General features: G+C 38.7%; 1 protein-coding gene across 4 annotated transcripts; it reads left to right on the top strand.

Annotated features, from left to right (window-relative positions):
- Positions 1-592: 592 nt before the first annotated feature.
- On the top strand, positions 593-22,104 carry uba1 (ubiquitin-like modifier activating enzyme 1). Of its 4 annotated transcripts, none has more exons than XM_051879502.1 (26): positions 593-828; positions 8,429-8,545; positions 8,768-8,826; positions 8,937-9,105; positions 9,828-9,962; positions 10,110-10,216; positions 10,297-10,387; positions 10,507-10,639; positions 13,422-13,519; positions 13,614-13,760; positions 13,907-14,083; positions 14,210-14,317; positions 14,479-14,559; positions 15,013-15,165; positions 15,839-16,004; positions 16,115-16,311; positions 16,415-16,479; positions 16,571-16,766; positions 18,054-18,128; positions 18,218-18,419; positions 18,556-18,644; positions 18,725-18,817; positions 18,906-19,097; positions 19,186-19,287; positions 20,788-20,888; positions 20,989-22,104. In XM_051879502.1, the coding sequence occupies exons 2-26, from the start codon at positions 8,429-8,431 to the stop codon at positions 21,122-21,124; spliced, it is 3,189 nt and encodes a 1,062-aa protein (XP_051735462.1). In that variant the 5' UTR covers positions 593-828; the 3' UTR covers positions 21,125-22,104. The 4 variants fall into 4 exon arrangements, with proteins under 4 accessions (XP_051735462.1, XP_051735463.1, XP_051735464.1 ...); XM_051879503.1 differs by having other exon boundaries at positions 619-739; XM_051879504.1 differs by lacking the exon at positions 593-828 and adding an exon at positions 5,982-6,256 and having other exon boundaries at positions 18,218-18,407.
- Positions 22,105-22,206: the final 102 nt, after the last annotated feature.

Raw genomic sequence — 22,206 nt, 5'->3', positions numbered from 1 at the left:
AAAAGGGCAGTTGACATGAATTGCGTTGACGTGCAATGTGGTGTGACATCTTAACTGTTTTTGCACACATTTGCATTTTACATGCATTATTATGCAAGCGGCTTATGAGCTCATTTATTGAAACGCATGGAAATTTGTATTACAAAACATTTCATGCATTATAGCATGACCATTTCAAATGATAGCGAGAAGAAGGAAAAACAAATGGTAGGCTACAATATACACGTTCATATGAATTTTAACCTAAAATCTTGAGGCTGATAATAAAAGTCCATGTTCAACACAAAAGCAACTTGACGCACATTTCAACGTATAAAAACTACTATTCCCATAATGCATATCGCAACCCAAGCTTTGGGCGAGTCTATTTTGTAACTCAAGGGGGGGATATCAATTGTGAAATTATGGTTTCGACAAACTGTATAAAATGTTTTTCATTATTTCCACATTACGGTAGTTATAATATATTACTTGAAACGTTTGACATTTTACCATCTATGCAATGCATGTATATGGCGGTCTAATATGAACACACGTTTGTGTTATTTCCCTGTATCTTGAATAATAACACAACCTCAACTCAAACTCTGCACATGTTGGTTCTACGCTCATGAACTGAAGAATACTTGCTGAACTGTTAACGGTACAGGGAATAGCCGGTCAGGCAACAGTCCAGCTTCCCCTCACACTGGAAAGTCACGGAGCTCCCGCCACTTCCAGGGATAAAGTTACAGAAACGGTTTGATTTGACCTTTTTGTTGTTTATCTTTTGCCCGCGAGGTATTTCTGTATTCAGTACCGTGGAGAGGCCAAGTAATATCGGATGTGGTGAGTTCTGCATACTTATGTGCCTAGCTAATGCTAACTAGCTAACGTGTCCACAAGAACACAGTTACAGCTAGCCAAAGCCAGGTTTTTACCGCTGAAGTCAGCTAGCCAGGCGCAACAATTTGCCTGTAAATTTTAAGTGGCCACTTTAGGAACATCCAGCTAACAGCATGCACGAGACAATGCGCTCCATGCGCGCATCACGAGCCGGGGATAAAAGAAACTAACTCATCCTTGCGGAAAAGTTGGCTAGTTCTCCAGTCATATGGTTTAGGTTATTTTTCAGAATTCCTTCATGCTCTGCAAGAAGCGTGTGCTAAGCTAACAAGCTTCGTTTTGCAGGCTAACGTTATCGCAAAATGTCCTCGCATCGTTTCCAAGAAAGCTAGCCTGGAGAGATAGCGAGGTAATCTGACTGCCCATATATCTGCACGCTTCTTAGATTACAGTCTTTAAAACATATCTCAAGATTCACATTAGGAAAAATAGACTAAATACTGAATCAAGCTTGTAGGGATGTGGGGTACCCGGTCATTGCTTTGCTTCTCTGGTTAGATCACCCATCATTAAGCCTCAACCTTATGTAACCCTGTGCATTGTTAGCATCGATTTGCTATACTGTAAACTGCAGCTTGTTTAAATCCCACGATCCCCTCTTTAGTACGCATATAACTGCAATCTGAAACTATCATCTTAAGATGGTGTTTTGCAGCGAGCTAACTGGCTCACGCGAAGTGTGAGGTTTTGACTATCAAGTGCAGGTGCGTGAGCGGCAGAATGATGCGATGCGTTGGGGGTTGTTTACATTATTTGTACCTGCTGTAAAGGTAACTCACACAGGGGACATTTGCTGCTTTTATGCTCCATAAGCGAGAATAAGCGGCCCACTTGGGCCTTTGTCACAAGCATCACCCCATCCCCCAACGCTTATTCCTCTCATTTACAAGAAAGCCCGTGCCTAACCCCTCATTTTAGTAGTCATTGCTTTGAAAAGGCACAGTTTTCTATGGGTTGTTGGTTTAGGGGAGGTAAACTGGTCCATGCAGGGCAATGAGGGAGATTATTCAGAGGTTATGAAAGCATCATTGCATTTAGGTGCATTTAAACTTTGGATGAGTGTAGACGTTCTTACAGGCTTTTATGTTATGGCTTTATTTTACGCCACTCTTTATCCCCATATGCATGCAGGATGAAATATTTTACCCACTTGGTTTGTGTCAAGTATGTCTGCTCCTTAGTAAAATAGTTGTGACCTACTTTACAGAGTCAGCTGTCAATGAGCAGGTTGTATGTTTACATTAGGTAGAGTGAATAAGTGCAGGACCTGCTTTAGTGTTTTGGTACATGATGTCTATTAAAATATCTCTTAAGCATCAAATAAGCGCTTTTCAGTTCCTCTGGCCATTTAAAAATATTCTGTAATTTTGAATGATTATTTATTTCAAAAAAGGTTTTGCATGCTATAATGTACTGTAATGACTAGAATGCTGCTTGTCTGACCTGACAGGAGGTTAGTTCATACTGTTTCCCATCACTAGTAATAAATATTCACTATTACCAAACTCACATGTACATTTAATTTTGGCTTTTAATTGTAAATAAACATTGCTGTAGCCTAAAGTGCCATTGAGAGACATTCACAACAATATCTTTAAAAATGGTGTCTAAATTTATGAGCATAAACATTTTCCATCCACAACAAGATTATAATTGTACTGTTTACATATAGCATTTGAAGCATGTGTATAACCCTTAATTGGGCAGGGACATTAAATATCTCAGAAAATGCTTTTGTTATTTTGCAATACATTAGGACTCAAATAATACGTCATATTTTTCCTCAAAAAATCGCTTTTTACCTTCAGTACCGTTTGTATCTCCCATGTAATTCCTATAGGATTTAAAACACATTTAAAAGAATGTGTTCGCCCAAAAAAGAAAATTCTGTCATTTTCTCATCCTTCATTGACTTTCTTCTGCGGAGCATGTTGGTAACTAAATAGTTTTGGTTACCACTGACTTCCATTTTATGGATAAAAAAAATTTCACAGAAAAGAAAAAAAACAGTCGCGGTATTAAAGGGATGGTTCACCCAAAAATGAAAATTTGATGTTTATCTGCTTACCCCCAGGGCATCCAAGATGTAGGTGAATTTGTTTCTTCATTTGAAACTTTGTTTCACAAATGATGATTTTTAACTCCAACCGCTGCAGTCTCTGTCACTCGTATAATGCATGGCAATGGGAACTACATCTATGAGAGTCAAAAAAACATGCACAGACAAATCCAGATTAAACTCTGCGGCTCGTGACGACACGTTGATGTCCTAAGACAGGAAACGGTCGGTTTGTGTGAGAAACCGAACAGTATTTATATCATTTTTTACCTCTAATACACCACTATGTCCAACTGCCTTGAGCATCAATGTGTCGTCACGAGCCACAGGGTTTAATTTGGATTTGTCTATGCATGTTTTTTTGACTCTTATAGATGGAGTTCCCATTGACATGCATTATACAACTGACAGACCGCAACGGTTGGAGTTAAAAATCATCATTTGTGTTCTACTGAAGAAACAAAGTCACCTACATCTTGGATGCCCTGGGGGTAAGCAGATAAACATCAAATTTTCGTTTTTGGGTGAACTATCCCTTTAACATTAAGTGGCATGGCATCTTAAGCACAGAAGCCATTGGCACGTGCTTAGTGGCACATCCGGTTTTCATTGGCATGTGCGGATAGTGGATAGTGCCATGTGCCACTAAAACTTGTGATGTGCCAATGGACAATGTTGAGGAACATGTCGCCGTATGTTGTGGTGCCTCCAGTAGTGACTGATGGATGAGTTGAGTACTGATGTAATTGTGACACAAGATCCTAAATAAATAGCCTAATTTAGTGATTTTTTGATCAATTAAATGCATTTACAAATCAGAAATATTTTTTAAACATGTCAGTTTGTGGCACATCTGTATCTGAATGCTATGTAATAACAGTGCCACTGTATGTTGTCGATCACGCAAACTGCCCATTCTAGGAAATACACAAAATAAATCTCTCATGGGTCACTATGAATACCGCATTAAAGGGATAGTTCACCCAGAATTGAAAATTATCCCATGATTTACTCACCCTCAAGCCATCTTAGGTGTATATGACTTCTTTCAGACGAACACAATCGGAGATATATTTAAAAATATCCTTAGTCCTCCAAGGTTTATAATGGTTGTGAATGAGGGGCCGGTGGACGACCATACGCAGAATGCGCAAGTCGGCCGGTGTATTTGTTTGTGAGTTAGATGGTAGCACAAACAAGTAATCAGAGTCTAAGATTGATCTAAATAAATATAGATATAATTTAATATGTGGTAATTGGTTCTCATTTATGGCTTTAAAGGAATAGTTCACCCAAAAATGAAAATTGTGTCATCATTTACTCACCCTCAAGTTGTTCCAAACCTGTATGAATTTCTTTGTTCTGCTGTACACAAAGGAAGATATTTTGAAAAATGTTTGTAACCAATCAGATTTCGCTCACCCATTTACTACCATAGCAGGAAAAATAAATACTATGGGGAGCAGAACAAAGAAATTCATACAAGTGTGGAACTACTGAGGGTGAGTAAATGATGAAACAATTTTCATTTTTGGGTGAACTATCCCTTTAATATTGCACAAATAATGTTATGGAACTATATAATAAGAAATAAAAACATTTTTATCAATGTTAACATGCATTCTTTCTGGAGATGCCTGAAGGTTTTGGTAAAGTATTTGACTTGCTGTAGCCACATTTTAATAGACATCTAGTTTAATATAATATAATATATCTACAGACCTACATTACTCTGCATTTTGAAGAGCCAGTGTCAAGGTCCAGCACACTTCTGTATGGTGGGTCAGTTTTCATAATGCATTTCAGAATGGTGGGTGTCACTATAATGGTTTGTGGCATTTCTTTCTCTCATGTTAGTTCACAATATGAAATACCTGATTGGTAAGTGTTAATTTGGTGGCACATACCCCTGCTGGTTTCACTTTTAATTGCGGCCACCTATCTAAATAGTGTCAATATCTTTTTTTTTTAGTTGTGGCCACCTATCTAAATAGTGACTATATTCTTTTATAAAATCAAATGACAGCTGAACTGTCATTCCTATGCAAGTTGAAATAAAGTTATCAAAACTGCAGTTACAGTATGTATAAAAATACATTGTAAAAATGTATAAAAAAGAAACTTATTATAATAAATAAATATAAATACATACAATGGGCCAAAAGGCAGATGGTTTGAGGCAGCCTAATGGTTGTAACCATTAACTCTGGGATGTAATAAACCCTATATTTAAAAGCAACTTCTTATATTAATTAAATGACACACTGCCGAATAGTGCGTTTTACACCATCTACATAATGTGCGACAGACAGCGGCATGTGTCACTAGGCCTGAACCTGTCCTGGAGCGCCCCCAGTGCTGCACATTTTGTATGTGTCCCTCGTCTAACACACCTGATTCAACTCATTAGCTCATTAGTTGAGACTGCAAGATGTGAAATGGGTGTGTCAAATAAGAGAGACATACAAAATGTGCAGTGCTGGGGGTGCCCCAGGACAGGTTTGAGAACCCCTAGGCTATTGGAGGTGCCACAACATACAGCAACATGTTCCACAACAATGCCAGTAGCACATGATGCAATCCAACAGCAAGTCACAAGTTTTAGTGGCACATGCCAGTGACAACTGGATGCCCACTAAGCATAGCGGCATTCTGTGCGTAAAAAATGCCATGCCACTTAATGGTAATACTGCCTCAGAAAAAAAAAAGACATTTTTCAAAAAAACTTTTGTTTTACAGAAGTCATGCAGTTTTGGAGCAAATTAAATTATGACAATTTTTTTTTTTGGTTCACTGCCCTTTTGCAGCATGGGCTCAGTACTTTATCCACAGCATCTTGACAGTGGATAACGTGGTTCAGTTTAATATGCGCATCTGAATATCAGTTACAGAACTCTAAAGTCCCGGCATATACTGTGTACGTACTTGAAGTGGGCGGGTTTTCCGTAAAGTCATAGATAGGACAGCCAATGGGCGACTGCAGAGGATTGCAGCACTCTTGGCGAGTCCACCTTTTCCTGTTCCTCCTTATCGGAGCAGCTCCGCCCCTGTACCACAGCTGCCATTTTGGTTTTGTTCCGTTCGCTGAAACAAAACCAGAAACGCGATACAGGCAGGCAGCAGACTGAACGACACAGTGACTCGGCAGGATAGTGAAGGGGGCTTTCTCACAGCATCTCGCCCAGCGCTGTTCGTGCTGTTGCTGTCCGTTTTCTCCTCGCATCTACATCAGCCCACAATCCGCACCATCTAAGTTAGTTTCACACGAGGAGCGGTTTGCTGACACTGAGAGTGGACTGAGAAGGATTATTGGTAAGAAGCAAACCATTGCACTATGAGCTAGCTCAGTACAAGCAGCTGTCTGCTTGAACAGAGCTTTATATCGTGTATTTCCTAGCCTATGCTCGTATAATTGTGCGGTGTTTGATAGGTATAAATCAGATCGTTGTATTTGTGCAGGCGCGGAGTTCTTTCATTCACTGGTTAGCATGCGAACTTGTTACTAGTGAGCTAGGCCTCAGGCTCAGTAAACTGCCTGCACCAACTATTACAAAGCATGTAGCAGGCTAGCAAGCTAGGTGTCTAAGAATCCCCTCGTGTTGCCTGCTAGTTTATCATCCGGTTAAATTAAATCAAATCGTTGATTAGCGGCACGCGCCCTGTTTGGATTTCACTTGGCGTGTCCGTTTAATTTAACGTTTGATGTCTTGCCATACTGCAGACGATTTTTTCTGTCTCGTCGAAACGGAAGTGAATATCTGAAATATACCAAGCAGGTGTAACCGTTGATGTTTACGTGATAATCGTAGATATTATATATTTTTTGCTTATGTCACGCACGGATTTATTCATGTTTCGGTTTTGCTTGGGTCATCCCAAATCAGAGGGTGGGCGCCTCAATCTGCCCGTACCGTAATTTTGATGTGCAAGATTACGTCAAAATATTAAGTTAGCTCGCCATCTGTACGTTAATGGAATTTGTTGGCATTCTTCTGATTTTGTTAAAGGGACAGTTCACCAAAAAATAAATGGTCATTTTCTTACTGTCACGTTGTTCTAAACCTGTATGACTGACTTTCTTCCGGGGGGGAAAAATGGAGTTGTCAGGCAGAATGACAGCCTCAGTCATTACTATGGAAAAAATGAAAGTGAATGATAAGTGCTGTCATTTTCTGCCTAACAACTCTTTTAATGTTCCACAAAAGTCATACAGGTTTAGAACAACATGAGGGTGAGTAAATGATGACAGAATTTTTATTTTTTGGTGAACTATCCCTTTTACAGAATGAAGTGTTCTGTTGACAACGGCACGATTGTATGCGGAACTCACGAGCGCAGTTTGTAGTCATTCTAGAATATACGGTTTGATTCAGTGGCCGTTGAACTCGAACGAAACTGAACTTCATAATGCTCCTTAGTTTCATTGTGAGCTATATATGTGGATGGATAGGTAACCGTAATGTTATAAGAGTTTGTGCTACACGGAACAGGTCTTGGGATGTGACATTCTCTGCAGTTTTGTTTTAATGAATCAGCGGTTTTTGTTAAGGCAGAATGGGTGAGCCAATAGATGCTCGAGCCATTCACCATAAACACAACGCTTTTGTCCGCGAGCTATTTATAGCCGAAGAGCTTAATCTTGCGGCAGAAATCAGGCTCTCCTTGTGCTGTGGAAAGACAAACCTTATTGTTGTAAATCCTCACATAAGTGATTTTAATGTAGTTTGGTGCTTTCCTTTTTTATTTTATTTTCATAGTACAAGCTCATTTAAATGCATTTATTTGTGAAATATGAGTAGTCTTGTAATAAAACTCCGCCTTGGTTTTATAGACCAGAATTCCCTTTGCCCTTTTTGAATGACACTGACTTCACTGCATTGCTGGTACAGTCTATTTTATACTCTTAAAGGAACTGTCCAGTGCTGAAATAACCATTTATCTGTATAATGAGGGCATATTTCAGCATTCTCCTAACTGCACACATTACATGTTTTACACGGATGATCATTAAGTTGCATTGCTGAAATTTTTGTGCCCTTTTGTTCCATCTTGGCTGTATACCCAGATCTTAAAACACGTTTTTTCAATAATGAACAAAAGTACAATTAGTAGAGCATATTTTTCCTTGTGCTTGCATATTAAATAATGTATTCAAACCATCTGGATGTTGCTATTATTGTTCATTTGCGCCACTGCTTTCCACTTGTTTGTGGGAGTAACACAAGAGCTTTTGGCAAGTCCGACCTAGAGCAAATAACCTGAAAATGCTTTTAAGCCTCTAAGATGTTAATCGGTTTGTCTAATTAGGAAAACTGATATGTTATTCCACCAAAACTAAGTGACCTTTCAGATGCTTTTCTTTTAATTTTCTCTGTTAGATGTTTAATGTGATCTGCAGTGTTTGTGTAATAATATTTAGGCACTTCAACCTCATAATATTTGCTTAAGAAACACAGAGATTACATTTTCTTTCTTCTCTTTTAGATGTCCAGCTCGCCGCTGTCCAAGAAGCGTCGCGTGTCAGGATCAGAGACGAAGACGGGATCCCACTGCTCCTCCTCTAACTCTGTCAGAACCGAACTGTCCCACACACCAGCTAACGTAGGTTCAAGTCAGGCTTTTCAAAACTAACTTGTTTGGATATAACTTGGACATGTAGATAATCTAAATTAATATTGATTAAGTTGAGGTGCATTTTTTTTTTTTTTTTTTTTTGGTTAAAAAAACTTTACTGTGCCTGGTTGTTGAAAGGCAGACAGTTTCATAAGTCATGTGCTTGACTGTCTATTTATAGTCTGTTAACTGTGGTTTTGGTCTCTGCAGGGCATGGCTAAGAATGGAAATGATGCTGAGATCGACGAGGGTCTGTACTCCAGACAGCTGTGAGTTTGGCCTTCATTTCGGTTTGATGTAGTCTTGTAATGTTCTTTTTGAGCAAATAAGAGAGACTTGATAACATGAGGAGTGGCTAAATTTAGTATGTGTCTCTCAGGTACGTACTGGGCCATGATGCTATGAAGCGCATGCAGAGCTCCAATGTTCTGATCTCAGGGATGCGAGGTTTGGGTGTAGAAATAGCCAAGAATGTAATTCTGGGCGGAGTCAAGAGCGTCACCCTGCATGACCAGGGCGTGGCCGAGTGGAGGGACCTTTCATCACAGGTCAGTGGTTGATCATGACTCATAATAACTGCAAGTGTGTGAATGCAACACACAGCCATTGCTTGTAAGCATTGAAAGGAAGCTAAAAATAACTAAACTAAAACAAGCATAAAACTAATGCTGCATTTGTTGGCACAAACAACAATTGAATTATGATACGAAAGTATCATAATTTCCCCCCAAGGAAATTAATGCTTTTATTCAGCAAGGGTGCATTAAATTTGTCAAAAGTTATAGTAAAGACATAAAATTACAAAAGATTTCTACTTCAAATAAATGTTCTTTTGAATCATGTTCTGTTCATCAAAGAATCCTGAGAAAAATGTATCACAAAAATATTAAGCAACACAACAGTTTTTAACGTTGATAATAGTAAGAAATGTTTCTTGAGCAGCAAATCAATGATTTCTGAAGGATCATGTGACCGAAGACTGGAGGAATCATTATGAAAATTCAGCTTTGCAATCACAGGAATAAAATATTCAAATATAAAACAATTATTTAAAATTTTAGTAATAATTCACAATATTACGGTTTTTACTGTATTTTTGATCCAATAAATGCAGCCTTGGTGATCCAGAGACTTTTCAAAAACATTTTTTTTTTAAAAACCAACCCCAAACTTTTGAATCATATAACCGTGTTCACTGGATTAAAAATATTAATAAAATTGAAACAGCAATGTAATATTAATAGTAATAAGTGTTTGTTACATGTCTTAGTTTTACCTCCGTGAAGAGGATCTTGGGAAGAACCGTGCAGATGTCAGTCAGACTCGACTGGCAGAACTGAACAGCTATGTGCCTGTAACCTCCTACACTGGCACCCTCACCAACGAATACCTGACCCAGTTTCAGGTACTGCCGTTATTCTCCACTGGACTAACACCCATCAGCTGAACACATGGACTAAATCCTACTTTTTCCACATACATATGGAATTTTGCATTAGTTAGTTTAACCGAATTTGAATGAGTTGCCTAAAAGGTGTTTGTGTTTGACCAGGTTGTTGTGCTCACCAACTCTAGCCTCGATGAGCAGACACGCATCGGGGAATTCTGCCACAGTGATGGCATCAAGTTGATCGTAGCAGACACACGTGGGCTGTTTGGGTAAGAATATCCCCCTTGATTTGTGTGCAGATATTCATGTTTTTGGATAATATTCTCATGTATGTTCTGTGTTTGAATAGGCAACTATTCTGTGATTTTGGGGAGGAAATGTTAGTGTTTGACACCAATGGTGAGCAGCCGTTGAGCGCCATGATCTCAATGATCACAAAGGTAAAAGCCTGTGTGATGGTAGCATTAAGCCTTGTTTATTGTAGAGTCAGAATGAATAAAGTGTCACATTGTCATTTGTTAAATTTCTTTTGCTCTCTTTGCGTTGTGTGTGTGAAAAGGACAGCGCTGGTGTGGTTACGTGTCTGGATGAAGCACGACATGGATTTGAGAGTGGAGACTACGTCACTTTCACAGAAGTGCAGGGCATGACAGAGCTCAATGGTTGTGAACCAGTAGAGATCAAGACACTGGGTGAGTTATCAGGGGTTTTCTTGCTGTTACAGACCCAGGAACATCCACCCAGGTTCTGTCAGCCCAGGAACCCCCAGAATACAAAATAGTTAAAAATAAAAAAAAAAAAAAATAAATAAAAAAAAAATGGCTTTGTCTTATGTTAAATAGTCATTTTGAGTTCTCCATGGAAGTTTAACCCTACTACACTGTATAATGCTTAATTGAGCATTAGTTAGAAAGCTAGATATTATTTAAGTTAATAAAAAGTCAGTGTACACACTTTTCCACAGACCCCTGATTAAACACTAGTTGTAGATGATACAAAACAGCTAAATAATCAACTATTGAATGTCACTTAGCAAAATAATTGAATAAGCAAAGAGCTTGACAAACTTCAATGTTCAAACTGTGTTCAGTGGATTCTTCTTTGCCTCTATCATCTTCCTCATTGTGTGTCAAAACCATATGCATCTGTGTCTTCATCCTTGCAAATGTACAACCTTTTCAGATGTCTGGAGACATCTAGTTGTTTTGACAGGTTTTACTGCTGTTTATGTTGGCCTACTTTTTAGAATGTAACTGGATCAGCATGGGGCAACAAGCATCAATCACTTAAGCAACTGATCACATCAGTCAACTACCTCTTTCCTGAAGGAACAGGATCTTATGAATGACAGAAAAAATGATCCTGGAGTCTAATGGCGCTTTTCCACTGCGTGGTACTGCTCGGCTCGGTACGGCATGGCTCGCTTTACTTTCGGTTTGGTTTTCCATTGCAGTTTTAGTACCGCTTCAAAGTAAGGATGGGCTTTTTTTTTTTTTATTTTTTTTTTTTGCAATTTTTCATTTCGATCATCGATAGGTTTCAAAAACAAGTAATCGAGTACTCGGGGGGCGGGGCATGGCCATCATGGAGATAATGAAAATATCTGAAGACTGTTATGAAAATGAATGTTAAAAATAAAAATATGACATGAAAACCTGTCTATGAAAACATGAACACGTGATTAGATCACTGTTAGATTATGATTATAATGCAGCAATGTTATTAAGAAGCATCTAAAAGGAATAGCTGCCTGAGGTGAAGAGTGACTTTATGCCAGTAAACTGAAGCCTGTTCTATGACACTTCCTATGATATTAATCAGATACATAACATAGACGTAACATTACAACTTGTATCTGCATAAAAGGATGCAAATGCCAGGGAACTTTAAGTTATGCGCTATAGCGAGAGTGAGAGAGAGCTCCCGCCATGATGCGCTTTCATGACAGCGCGATGAAACACGGGCAAGGATTTCTTTAAAGTTCTCATTATAATGCTATGTTTATGGCAGATTTGTGCTTTTTCATCTACATTATTATTATTACAAATTTCATCTGCAAAAAGTTTGCGAATGCAAACGTGAGCTTGACTGAAAGTGTAACTCCGATTGCGCTTTAAAACGAAAGCCAACGAAACGAAAACAACAAATTCACATTCTATTAGGCTACATTAGTGTCACTATTGTTACCATATAATGTCACAATTTTTTATTTATTCTAATATTTTAGCAATATTTTGTATTCAATTTGCACTTTCTGATCAACCAAAATGTTATTTTATGAAAATCCCTGATCATAAGCGCCAATTTATGTTTCTGCCGGTGGGTGCCCACTCTCCATGAGGAAAAAGCACGTTGAGATTCGTGACAGGACAAAGTTTGAGCGTGTCCAGTGCAAGAGTCAAAGAAATCCGCATCCGAGCAGAGCGATTCGTGCTTGTGAATTACATGGATGCGCTCTCGTGTGCGTTACAAATATGCTCTCGACATTAACGAAATAGAAACTGCCTTAAATGGACTATAAAAACGAAAAGAAAGCTGTGTCTGAAGGCTTCAATCGATTTTTATTGGTTGAAATGAAATGAGAATATCTTGTTTTTTTTTCCGTGGGTGTTCGGGGGCTCGGCACCTATGCTGAAGATTATTGCTAAATTAATTATGAATATAATTTTAAAGGATATTTTCAGCACAAGATAAAAGCTTGGCGCTGCACAGCTTGCACTGAACTGTATTTTCATCTGTCTTGTCAAAGTGAAGCCAGACATTCTCTCTCGTCTTTTGACGCATGCTGTGGCAAGCTAAAATCAGAGCTCAGGGCGATGGTTATAGCAGCACTTTGGGCAATCAGGAGAAGGGGGAAAAAACCCATTTCGATCATCGTTTACATGATCGATCGTCGCTGTCACGGTCGAGTACTCGATCACTGTTGCACATCCCTACTTCAAAATGTGGGTGGAATTATAGACTGATCATATAGTTTCGCCGCCTCTACTGCCGTGGATCTGCTCCTCGTCTACCAATGAGTCTGCACCTCATGTACTGACCACAATACATCCATTTCTTTTTTCAAGTCCTACGGTCGTTTCGAGCAAGTCGTTTCACAAACAAATGATACTACGGTGGCTGTTACTGACTATTTAAATCTAGCAGGTTTGGTGTCTCATGTTTCAAATCCAATGATGCTGGTAGTGAAGATTCTTTCTGACCAGTCAGTGATCTGCAGTGTTTACACGTCACATTTAGTATCGGTACGGCACGCTTGGAACCTCCACTGAGGTGGTACTATTTAAGCGAACCGTACCGAGCTGTCCCATGCAGTGGGAAAGAGCCAAAAAGTGAGCCAAAGTGAGCTCTACCGAACCATACCATGCAGTGGTGCATTGAACATTTTATTACTGTTACGAAGTGTGCCATTAACCGTACATCATTGAAGGTCAGTGGGCTGTTTTATGTGACTGTGATATCCTCTGTCTTCAGGTCCTTACACCTTCAGCATCTGTGACACAAGCTCATTCTCGGACTATGTGAGAGGTGGTATTGTCACGCAAGTGAAGATGCCTAAGAAAATTGCCTTTGTAAGTTCATGCTCCTGCTGAGACTAACAATATGGAAATCATGTAAAGTGAATATTTTACTGGATTTCATATGCACGCTTCTTTCTTTGCCCAGAAATCCCTGCCCTCCTCCATGGCCGAACCAGAGTTCATGCTGACTGATTTTGCCAAATTTGATCGTCCAGGCCAACTGCACGTGGGCTTTCAGGCGCTACATGCATTTGAGAAGAAGCACAGTCGTCTACCGAAGCCCTGGAGTCAGGTGAAGACTTTTGTTAGTTTTGTGTAGCCATATTTCTGACAACTGCGAATGGATGAATCCACATTCAAGCTTATTCTGGCCAAGAACTAATATATCTGCTCATACTCAGTGACTCCGCAATGATCTTTCTCTCTGTACTTCTGCAGTCGGATGCGGACGAGTTTGTGACTCTGGCTGAAGAGGTGAACGCTGCACAGACCGGATCTGCCAAGCAGGAGCAGCTGGACCAGGCAATCATCAAAAAACTGTCCTGCATGGCTGCTGGAGACCTGGCACCCGTCAATGCCTTTATTGGTGGGCTTGCTGCCCAGGAGGTTATGAAGGTAATACAGTCTCCCATTATAGCTTTGGATCAATGAGATATATCAGGAACGTTTTGCATTAGCCTCATCTGTCATGGTCTGTTAAATGTTGTTTTTTTTTTTTGTTTTTTTTCTTCATCTGCTCAGGCCTGCACAGGGAAGTTTATGCCCATCATGCAGTGGCTGTATTTTGATGCTGTGGAGTGCTTACCTGAGGCTGAGGATGTCGTTCTTACAGAGGAAGAGTGTGCACCTGTGAGTGCCTCTTGTCAATCACCTTCATTTTGCCGATATTTCCGTGTCTTCCGTATTTGTTTGATATTAGTGGAGTTGACATTAGTCAAATTTTGCAGCACACTCAGAAGATTGTGTGTTTCATACAAAGAATAATTTATTCAATCATCTGTTTTCTACAGAGGAATTGCCGGTATGATGGCCAGATTGCTGTCTTTGGATCCAAGCTGCAGGAGCTGTTAGCCAAACAGCGATATTTTCTGGTGAGGAACTGAAACTGGTCATTTATCAAGATGGGAGACAATTACACCATGCCAATTATGCAATTGTACCATGCTTGCTTTTTCCCTGAAGTTATATTGAGCCAATCAAACAAAATTGCTGTTATTGTCAACTAAAACTTAAAAAAAAAAAATAGTTTATTAAAATAAATCTAAAATAAAATATTAGATGGAAAAACTAAAACTTGTTTTAGTTAGGCAACGTTTCTAATTTTAGTTTGAAGTACTAAAATTACTAACGTAAAAAATTAAATCTGTTTAGAAGTATAAATGACACAAGCACTTTACAATTACTATAAAATTAAGCTAAAAAAAAGTATAAAAACACAAGCTAATTCAAAATATTAACAACTATAACAGTTTATAAATTAAATTAAAATAACACTGCTTTAGTCTCTGAAGTGTTAATTTTAGTGACTTATTTCCTGTATTCAGGTTGGTGCTGGAGCCATTGGCTGTGAGCTGCTGAAAAACTTTGCCATGATGGGCTTGGCGAGCGGTGATGGGGAGGTCATAGTCACTGACATGGACACCATAGAGAAGTCCAATCTCAATCGACAGTTCCTCTTCAGGCCCTGGGATGTCACGGTGAGATTGACCTGACACATTATTAGACTGAAGGAGGATAGAATTTTGGGGAGAGAACTTGATTATGGCTTAATCTGTGCACACTGTATGATTTTGGCCATCTGAGACAAATTTTGTGAATCCTAAAAGATTGCTCTGATCCTAAGCCAAAATCTGAAGCCTTTGAGTGCTGATTTGACATGTTCGCCAACAGCCGATTAATGACCATTGCGAGCAAATTTTACGGTTTGTCAGAAGATATGACGCACAGTCCTGTAGTGTGACTTCTACGACAACCGTCAAATCAAAAACCAATAGGAGCACGGAACTTGACGCAGTTAGCGAGATGACAACAAACCACTACTTGCTCCACTCACATCTTTGTTTTTTCCAGTTTTATTTTCAAGAAAAGCTATGATCAAAATTAACGTGAGATTGCTTTTATTTGCTGTCCACCATTTCTATCCTGCATGTAAATGCAGCACAGTCACCCAACGGCTTGATGTAAAACTCCGGACGAATATTATTGCGTATGTCCGTTTTTACCGCTTCTTGACTGCCGTACAATCTGACATTGACAACTGAGATCCTACAGTGGGGAACATGTTCATACAGTTTGACAAGCAACAGCCATAAATTGTACAGTGTGCATCTGGCTTATGGTAGCTGATGACTTTTTTCCTCCTTTGAGCAGAAGATGAAGAGCGAGACCGCCGCTGCAGCCGTGAAGCAGATGAACCCGACAGTCCGAATCACAGGCCATCAGAACCGTGTAGGGCCGGACACAGAGAAGGTTTATGATGATGACTTCTTTGAAAGCCTTGATGGAGTGGCAAATGCTCTTGACAATGTAGATGCCCGTAAGTAAGAGTTTTAGAAAGTAAAGTGGCTGGTCATGTAGGTCACTTCAAAATGTATTGGTCAAATAGCTGCTTGTGTGAAATCGACCCGGTATGCTTTGATTTTCCAGGTATGTATATGGACCGGAGATGTGTGTACTACCGTAAGCCATTGCTGGAGTCTGGTACTCTAGGCACCAAAGGGAATGTGCAGGTGGTCATTCCCTTCCTGACAGAGTCATACAGCTCCAGCCAGGATCCTCCAGAAAAGTCCATTCCTATCTGCACACTCAAAAACTTCCCTAATGCAATCGAACACACCCTCCAGGTAACAAGTAATATTGTGATAAACTTCTGTTGTTTTGAGCCTTAAGTACTTTCATTGATCTGAACTGACCTTTTACTGTTTATTCGTCCTCTCACTCTCTTAGTGGGCTCGTGATGAGTTTGAGGGACTTTTCAAGCAGCCTGCTGAAAATGCCTTGCAGTATCTGACGTAAGTTCCCGCCACCCTAAACAACCCTGTAAATTTGCCACTCATGGTGCTGTCAGTCATTTTAAAATGTAATATTCATATCCCTCCCCAGAGACCCAAAGTTTATGGAGCGCACGCTGAAGCTCCCTGGAGCTCAGCCGTTGGAGGTGCTGGAGGCAGTATACAAGAGCCTGGTGACAGACAAACCACGCAACTGGGAGGACTGTGTAGCTTGGGCTCGCAACCACTGGCAGTGTCAATATAACAACAACATCCGTCAGCTACTGCACAATTTCCCCCCAGACCAGGTGAGGCCTGCCTGTTCTCATTTTATCAGCTCTCAGTGGACTATGCTTTAATTTTCTGAACTTTAAAGAGTCTGACATGACATCTATTTTCTTATTAGTCTGATTGGATTTATTTATTCAAATACATTAAAATGCTATTTATACATACATTGACTTGAATAAACATCTTTTATTAGGTTTTATCATGTTCATTTAAATTTCTGAATTCATTTTATTGAGGCATAAAGTCAAAATTGTCAAGATAACTGTTCTGAGATCATAATGAGAGAAGCCTCATAGGTTTTTTTTTTTTTTTTTTGTCTCTCTTTATGACAAGTTCAGTTCAGGTGATAAAATGTCAAATGGTGTGACACCCCCCAAAAATTAATAATTTGTAATATCTATAAAAACTACCTTGGTTAAAAAAAAAAAAACAACAACAAACTTTTTTTTTAAAATAGTTATGATGTGTACATGTGTGGATGTAAGGTGTATGAGATTGACAACATTTGTGCATCAAGCTTACATATTAAAAAAAAAAAAAAAACCTTATATATATATATAAAAAAAATATAGAATTTGTGATGTAACAGAAGTTTTTAAAGAAACTGATATTTTCATTCAGCAAGGATCCATTAAATAGATTCAACAATGTTTAATATATTGATTTACAAAGATTAAGCATTGTTGATTTTTCAGTGCTGTAGCCTTTGGCGATTTTGAGGTGTCTTTGTTGAATCCCCAGTTTAGTGCTGTCCTGATTTGCGTCTTTAAGTCATGAGTCCATTCCATCTCAAATCTTGCTTTTTTGGATGTTAGTAAGTGTGATGTGCCTTTTATATAGGTATGCTCTCTGTCCAGCTTTGTAAATGTGCAATAAAAAAAAAATGTAAAAAGACTGTAAAGACATTTATAATGTTAAATAACATTTAAAATAATTTGAGTTCCTTTTTTCCATTTCATATTTCTATTTCAATGTTTACTCCATTAAAAAAAAAAAAAAATCCTGATTTTAAAAAACAGTGTTATAATGTTGCAGACCATTTTCTTTTGCAAGTAGTTAAGTTTTATCTTGTAAATCTGTCATTTACGCGCTTTAAACAAACGCCGTCCAAGAACACTTCAACCCCCTCCCCCCTTTCGAAGATATTCCAGCACCCCCTGATGTTCTCCAAACGCCCCTGTTAAAAAAAAAAAATGCTAGTTTATAATAAGGTCTTTAATGTGCATTTAGTAAATAGGGTTAATTTCCATGATTTTACAACTTTATTGAACCTTATTGTAATATCTTCCATTCTCTTTGTCCAGCTTACCAGCTCTGGGGCGCCATTCTGGTCCGGCCCAAAAAGATGTCCTCATCCATTAGAATTCAGCACTAACAATGTGAGTATTCACTGTGAAGACTAAAATAATGAAATTATGCACAGTAAAAAAAAAAAAAAAAGCAATCTTGATATTATTGTGATTGGCAGGATCTTCACATGGACTACATTATGGCAGCAGCTAACTTATATGCCCAGTCATATGGCCTGCCGACCTCAACTGACCGCCCGGCTCTGACCAAGCTGCTGCAAGAAATTAAAGTGCCTGAGTTCACACCCAAGTCAGGAGTCAAGATCCACGTGTCTGATCAGGAGCTGCAGAGTGCCAATGCATCAGTCGGTAAGAGAAGAGGTGATTGACAACATTTGGGTGGGCGTGGATTTGAAACAATATTTGAAAAAGTGTAAAAAGACACTAAAGCAAATGCAAGGTTTTACTGTCCTTGCATTGCTCATTCTATTATTGATGCAACTTGGTCTCTTTTTAGATGACTCTAGGCTTGAAGAACTGAAGACACTGTTGCCTTCTGTAGAAGCGACTTCTCAGTTCAAGCTCTGTCCCATTGACTTTGAAAAGGTGCTGCTTATAACCCCAATTTCCTGGCCAGTAGAACTTCTGAACTTCAGTTAAAATACTAAATACACTCTCTTCCTCAGGACGATGACACAAACTTCCATATGGACTTCATTGTAGCGGCTTCTAATCTGAGAGCAGAGAACTATGACATTCCTCCTGCAGATAGACATAAGGTGAGAGGGCAGCTTAAATAGTTTCTCAACTGTCTTGGGAGTTAAATCACAACATTGCAGATCCTCACCTTTAGTTTTCTTATTTCAGAGCAAGCTCATTGCTGGAAAAATCATTCCAGCCATCGCCACGACGACAGCTGCTGTGGTGGGTCTTGTGTGTCTGGAGCTGCTGAAGATTGTTCAGAAACACAAGAAGCTTGAGTCCTACAAGAACGGCTTCATGAACCTTGCTCTACCTTTCTTTGCCTTCTCTGAGCCCATAGCTGCCCCCAAGCACAAGGTATGCTGCAGCATTCTCCATTACAGCAGCGATGTTGAAATCCCTTTAAATGACTAAACTAGTCTAACTCTCTTGCCGCCTTTCACAGTACTACGAAATTGATTGGACGCTTTGGGACCGTTTCGAGGTGAAGGGCATTCAGCCCAATGGAGAGGAAATGACACTCCGACAGTTCTTGGACTATTTCAAGGTAATGTTTGATGCTCATTGTTGAAGTGTTTGAAGAAACAAGGGATGGGCACTGAAGTTGATTTATTCATTTGAGTACTCGACAGATAAATCAGCCGATTTCTTCATTATCCTGGACTAGGCTTGCTGCGATAGTCTGTTACCGGTGTTCAGCCACAATACTGGTTATATCACTTGACCATCGTGACACCCCCCCCCCCTCCGTCGTTTTGATATGTAACAAATCATTTAGTTCAGTTAGTGAACAGACACTACAAATAAAAACTGAACGCGTCTGCTCAATTGAGCGTGAGCTGAACAAGAGTCGCAGCGTGAGTCAGATTTCATTTCATTTCCCATTTTGCCTCACTTTTGACGGACAAGACAATGGCGGAAGATTTGGTTTCAAAGCAAAATGTAAAAGCGCCTATTTAAGTGAGTTTGTTATTGTACTGTTTTGTTGTTGTGTTTTTTTTAAGAATAATAATGAACCCACCATTCAAGCAATTGCTGCCCCGAATTAGAAAGCGAAAGTAAAATGCGCATAATGGTGCGTGTTCACTGCAAGCATTGTTTATTCCTAGGGAAGTTGAGCTTCTATAGGAATTAATTGAAAACGCTCGCTCTGCTCTGCGCCAGTGAACATGCACCGTAAGCAATTTAAAAGCGAGGTGGGAAAAAAACTGATGCTAGTATTACTGGTGTTGTCATATGTCAATTAACCGGTGGGAAAATTTCCTCTGTCACATCCCTATCCTGGACTATGAATGACATGTTTTTAAGATGAACAGTTTGAAGTGTTAAAAAGGGACTTTTTTTGAGTCTTGATAGTCAATTTGGTTGATTTTAAAAGTTTCATTTGAGAAAAGCTGTCATCTCTTGAAACGCAAAGGTCTTCATGACAACCTGCCGAAATAGCTGTTTGGTGTAACTTGAAGAAATTGACAGAATTATATTACTATTGTATAGTAAAATGTACATCTCAGAGTTATAATATAATTATATAAGAAATATCATACAATCAAGATATTTTTAATTTGTTTAATTTATACAATATATTTTTTTTTTTCATCTCATGCAATGTGTAAACTAAATGCTATAATTTGTTATAAATTATTTTCATTAGATTACTTTTTTTAAACATTGAAAGTAATTCGTAACTTTCTTAATCAGACACCATTTTAGATACATTTGTATTAAATATAAACAGAATCCAGAAAAAAAAAAATGAAAACATATTTGAAAAAAATAAATAAAATGGATTTCAGAAATGGAAGCTTACCTCTTAGAGTTTACATGTAAACAAACATGTTGTTTACATTAATTCTCAAGCAAACGTCTTGAATGCATTTCCTTCTCCATTAAAGCTATGACATGAATATTGTGATTAAATATTGATGTAGAATGACATGGAAAAAAAATACTGTGAAATTAGGCCATATCGCCCAGCACTGTTCGTGCCCATCTCTTGTATAAACAGGCAAACTTGGGTCTTTTTAATCACACTCTGTTCTTCCTTCAGAATGAACACAAACTGGAGATCACTATGCTCTCTCAGGGAGTTTCCATGCTCTACTCTTTCTTCATGCCCGCGGCCAAGCTTAAAGAAAGGCTGGAACTGCCGTGAGTTTTTTTCCTATGTTTTTAGACATATAGAATTATAATCATAATGGCATATAGAATTGAAGAAAATTACATTCTTTAACTCTGTTTTGCTCTATAGGATGACTGAGATTGTGACCAAGGTGTCCAAGAAGAAACTGGGGAAGCATGTTAAAGCACTAGTTTTTGAGCTCTGCTGCAATGATGACACAGAAGAGGATGTCGAGGTCCCCTACGTCAGATACACCATCCGCTGAGAGGGCTGTTGGGGTAGGGAAGGGGACATGTCGGAGGAGGGAGAGGGCGGCCCACTGGGAATGGGGAGTATCAGTATGCTTGGAGAGCCCAAAGAGAAATCAATCTTTTTTTATTTTAATTTTTTTTTTTTTTTTATTTAGTTACTGAATAATATAAGAATTAAATCTCAAACACCCCCCTCTTTCTCTATTGGTTGAGCTCTCTAGGGTATGAATTAATCAGGCTGGTTATCATTTGGAATATGGGGAGCATGTGAATCTTTGGCTGTAACTTATTTGAACTGGTTGTTGTAACACAGCTTCAGTGTATGAATTAATCTGTACACCGATTGTCACTCCCTCCCTCTCAATCATCTTTTTCGCACTGATCTCTGTTTCTGTCCTCATGATACATTTCTGGGCAGCACCATGTTGCTTTGTATTCTGGAGAAAAATATTGACTAATGCCAAAAAATGGAGTACAAAGGAAAAATATCAGTTATGTTTGCTTAATTTTTTTTCAAATCGCTTCCTTGGCTTGATGTCACGTTTAAATGTAACTTGAAATGCTCTTTTTGGCCAAGGTCTTGGAGCGAGTTGGTCCACTTACTGAACTCCTGCTCTCCCATAGGCCCAGTGGGAACATCCCTCTGCCTCTCTGGCTTCTGTATGGGTTGGGTTCAGGAACTTGCACATAACTTTTTTTTTTTTTTTTTTTCTCCCCATTTTTTAATTTTCTTTTTTTTTTTTCTTTTTTTTGGCAAACTTCTGGTGTACACCTTGTAGAACATAAACTCTGTATTCTTTCTACTTTGTTAAACTCCAAAAAAAAAAAAAAAAACATTACAGTACAAAAAAGTGATTTTACTCTGTAATGGGAGCACTTAGTGTGTTAGTGAATAAAGTTGAAAACATTTCCTTGCTTTATTGTCTTTTCTTTGCTATTGTTGTTTTTAAAATGTATCTATAAAGTTAATAAAAAGAATCTGCAGTTAAGCAAACTGGTTATCAGGAATATTTCAGTGTTTCTATCACTAAGCTGCACAGTACACATTCAATCCAGAGTATTTTTTTTGTTGTTTATAGAAAGAAAAGTCAAAATA

The sequence above is a fragment of the Ctenopharyngodon idella genome, chromosome 22 (assembly GCF_019924925.1).
Source record: "Ctenopharyngodon idella isolate HZGC_01 chromosome 22, HZGC01, whole genome shotgun sequence".
Lineage (NCBI taxonomy): Eukaryota > Metazoa > Chordata > Actinopteri > Cypriniformes > Xenocyprididae > Ctenopharyngodon > Ctenopharyngodon idella.
The sequence above is the reverse complement of the archived record's forward strand: the minus strand, read 5'-3'. Positions and strand labels throughout refer to the sequence as shown.

Excerpts from the sequence above, each read along its gene's own strand:
- uba1 (XM_051879502.1), top strand. The coding sequence starts at position 8,429 with ATGTCCAGCTCGCCGCTGTCCAAGAAGCGTCGCGTGTCAGGATCAGAG. Across the intron at positions 8,546-8,767 it reads TGTCCCACACACCAGCTAAC|GGCATGGCTAAGAATGGAAA; the intron begins GTAGGTTCAAGT and ends TGGTCTCTGCAG. Across the intron at positions 18,818-18,905 it reads CTCCTGCAGATAGACATAAG|AGCAAGCTCATTGCTGGAAA; the intron begins GTGAGAGGGCAG and ends TTCTTATTTCAG.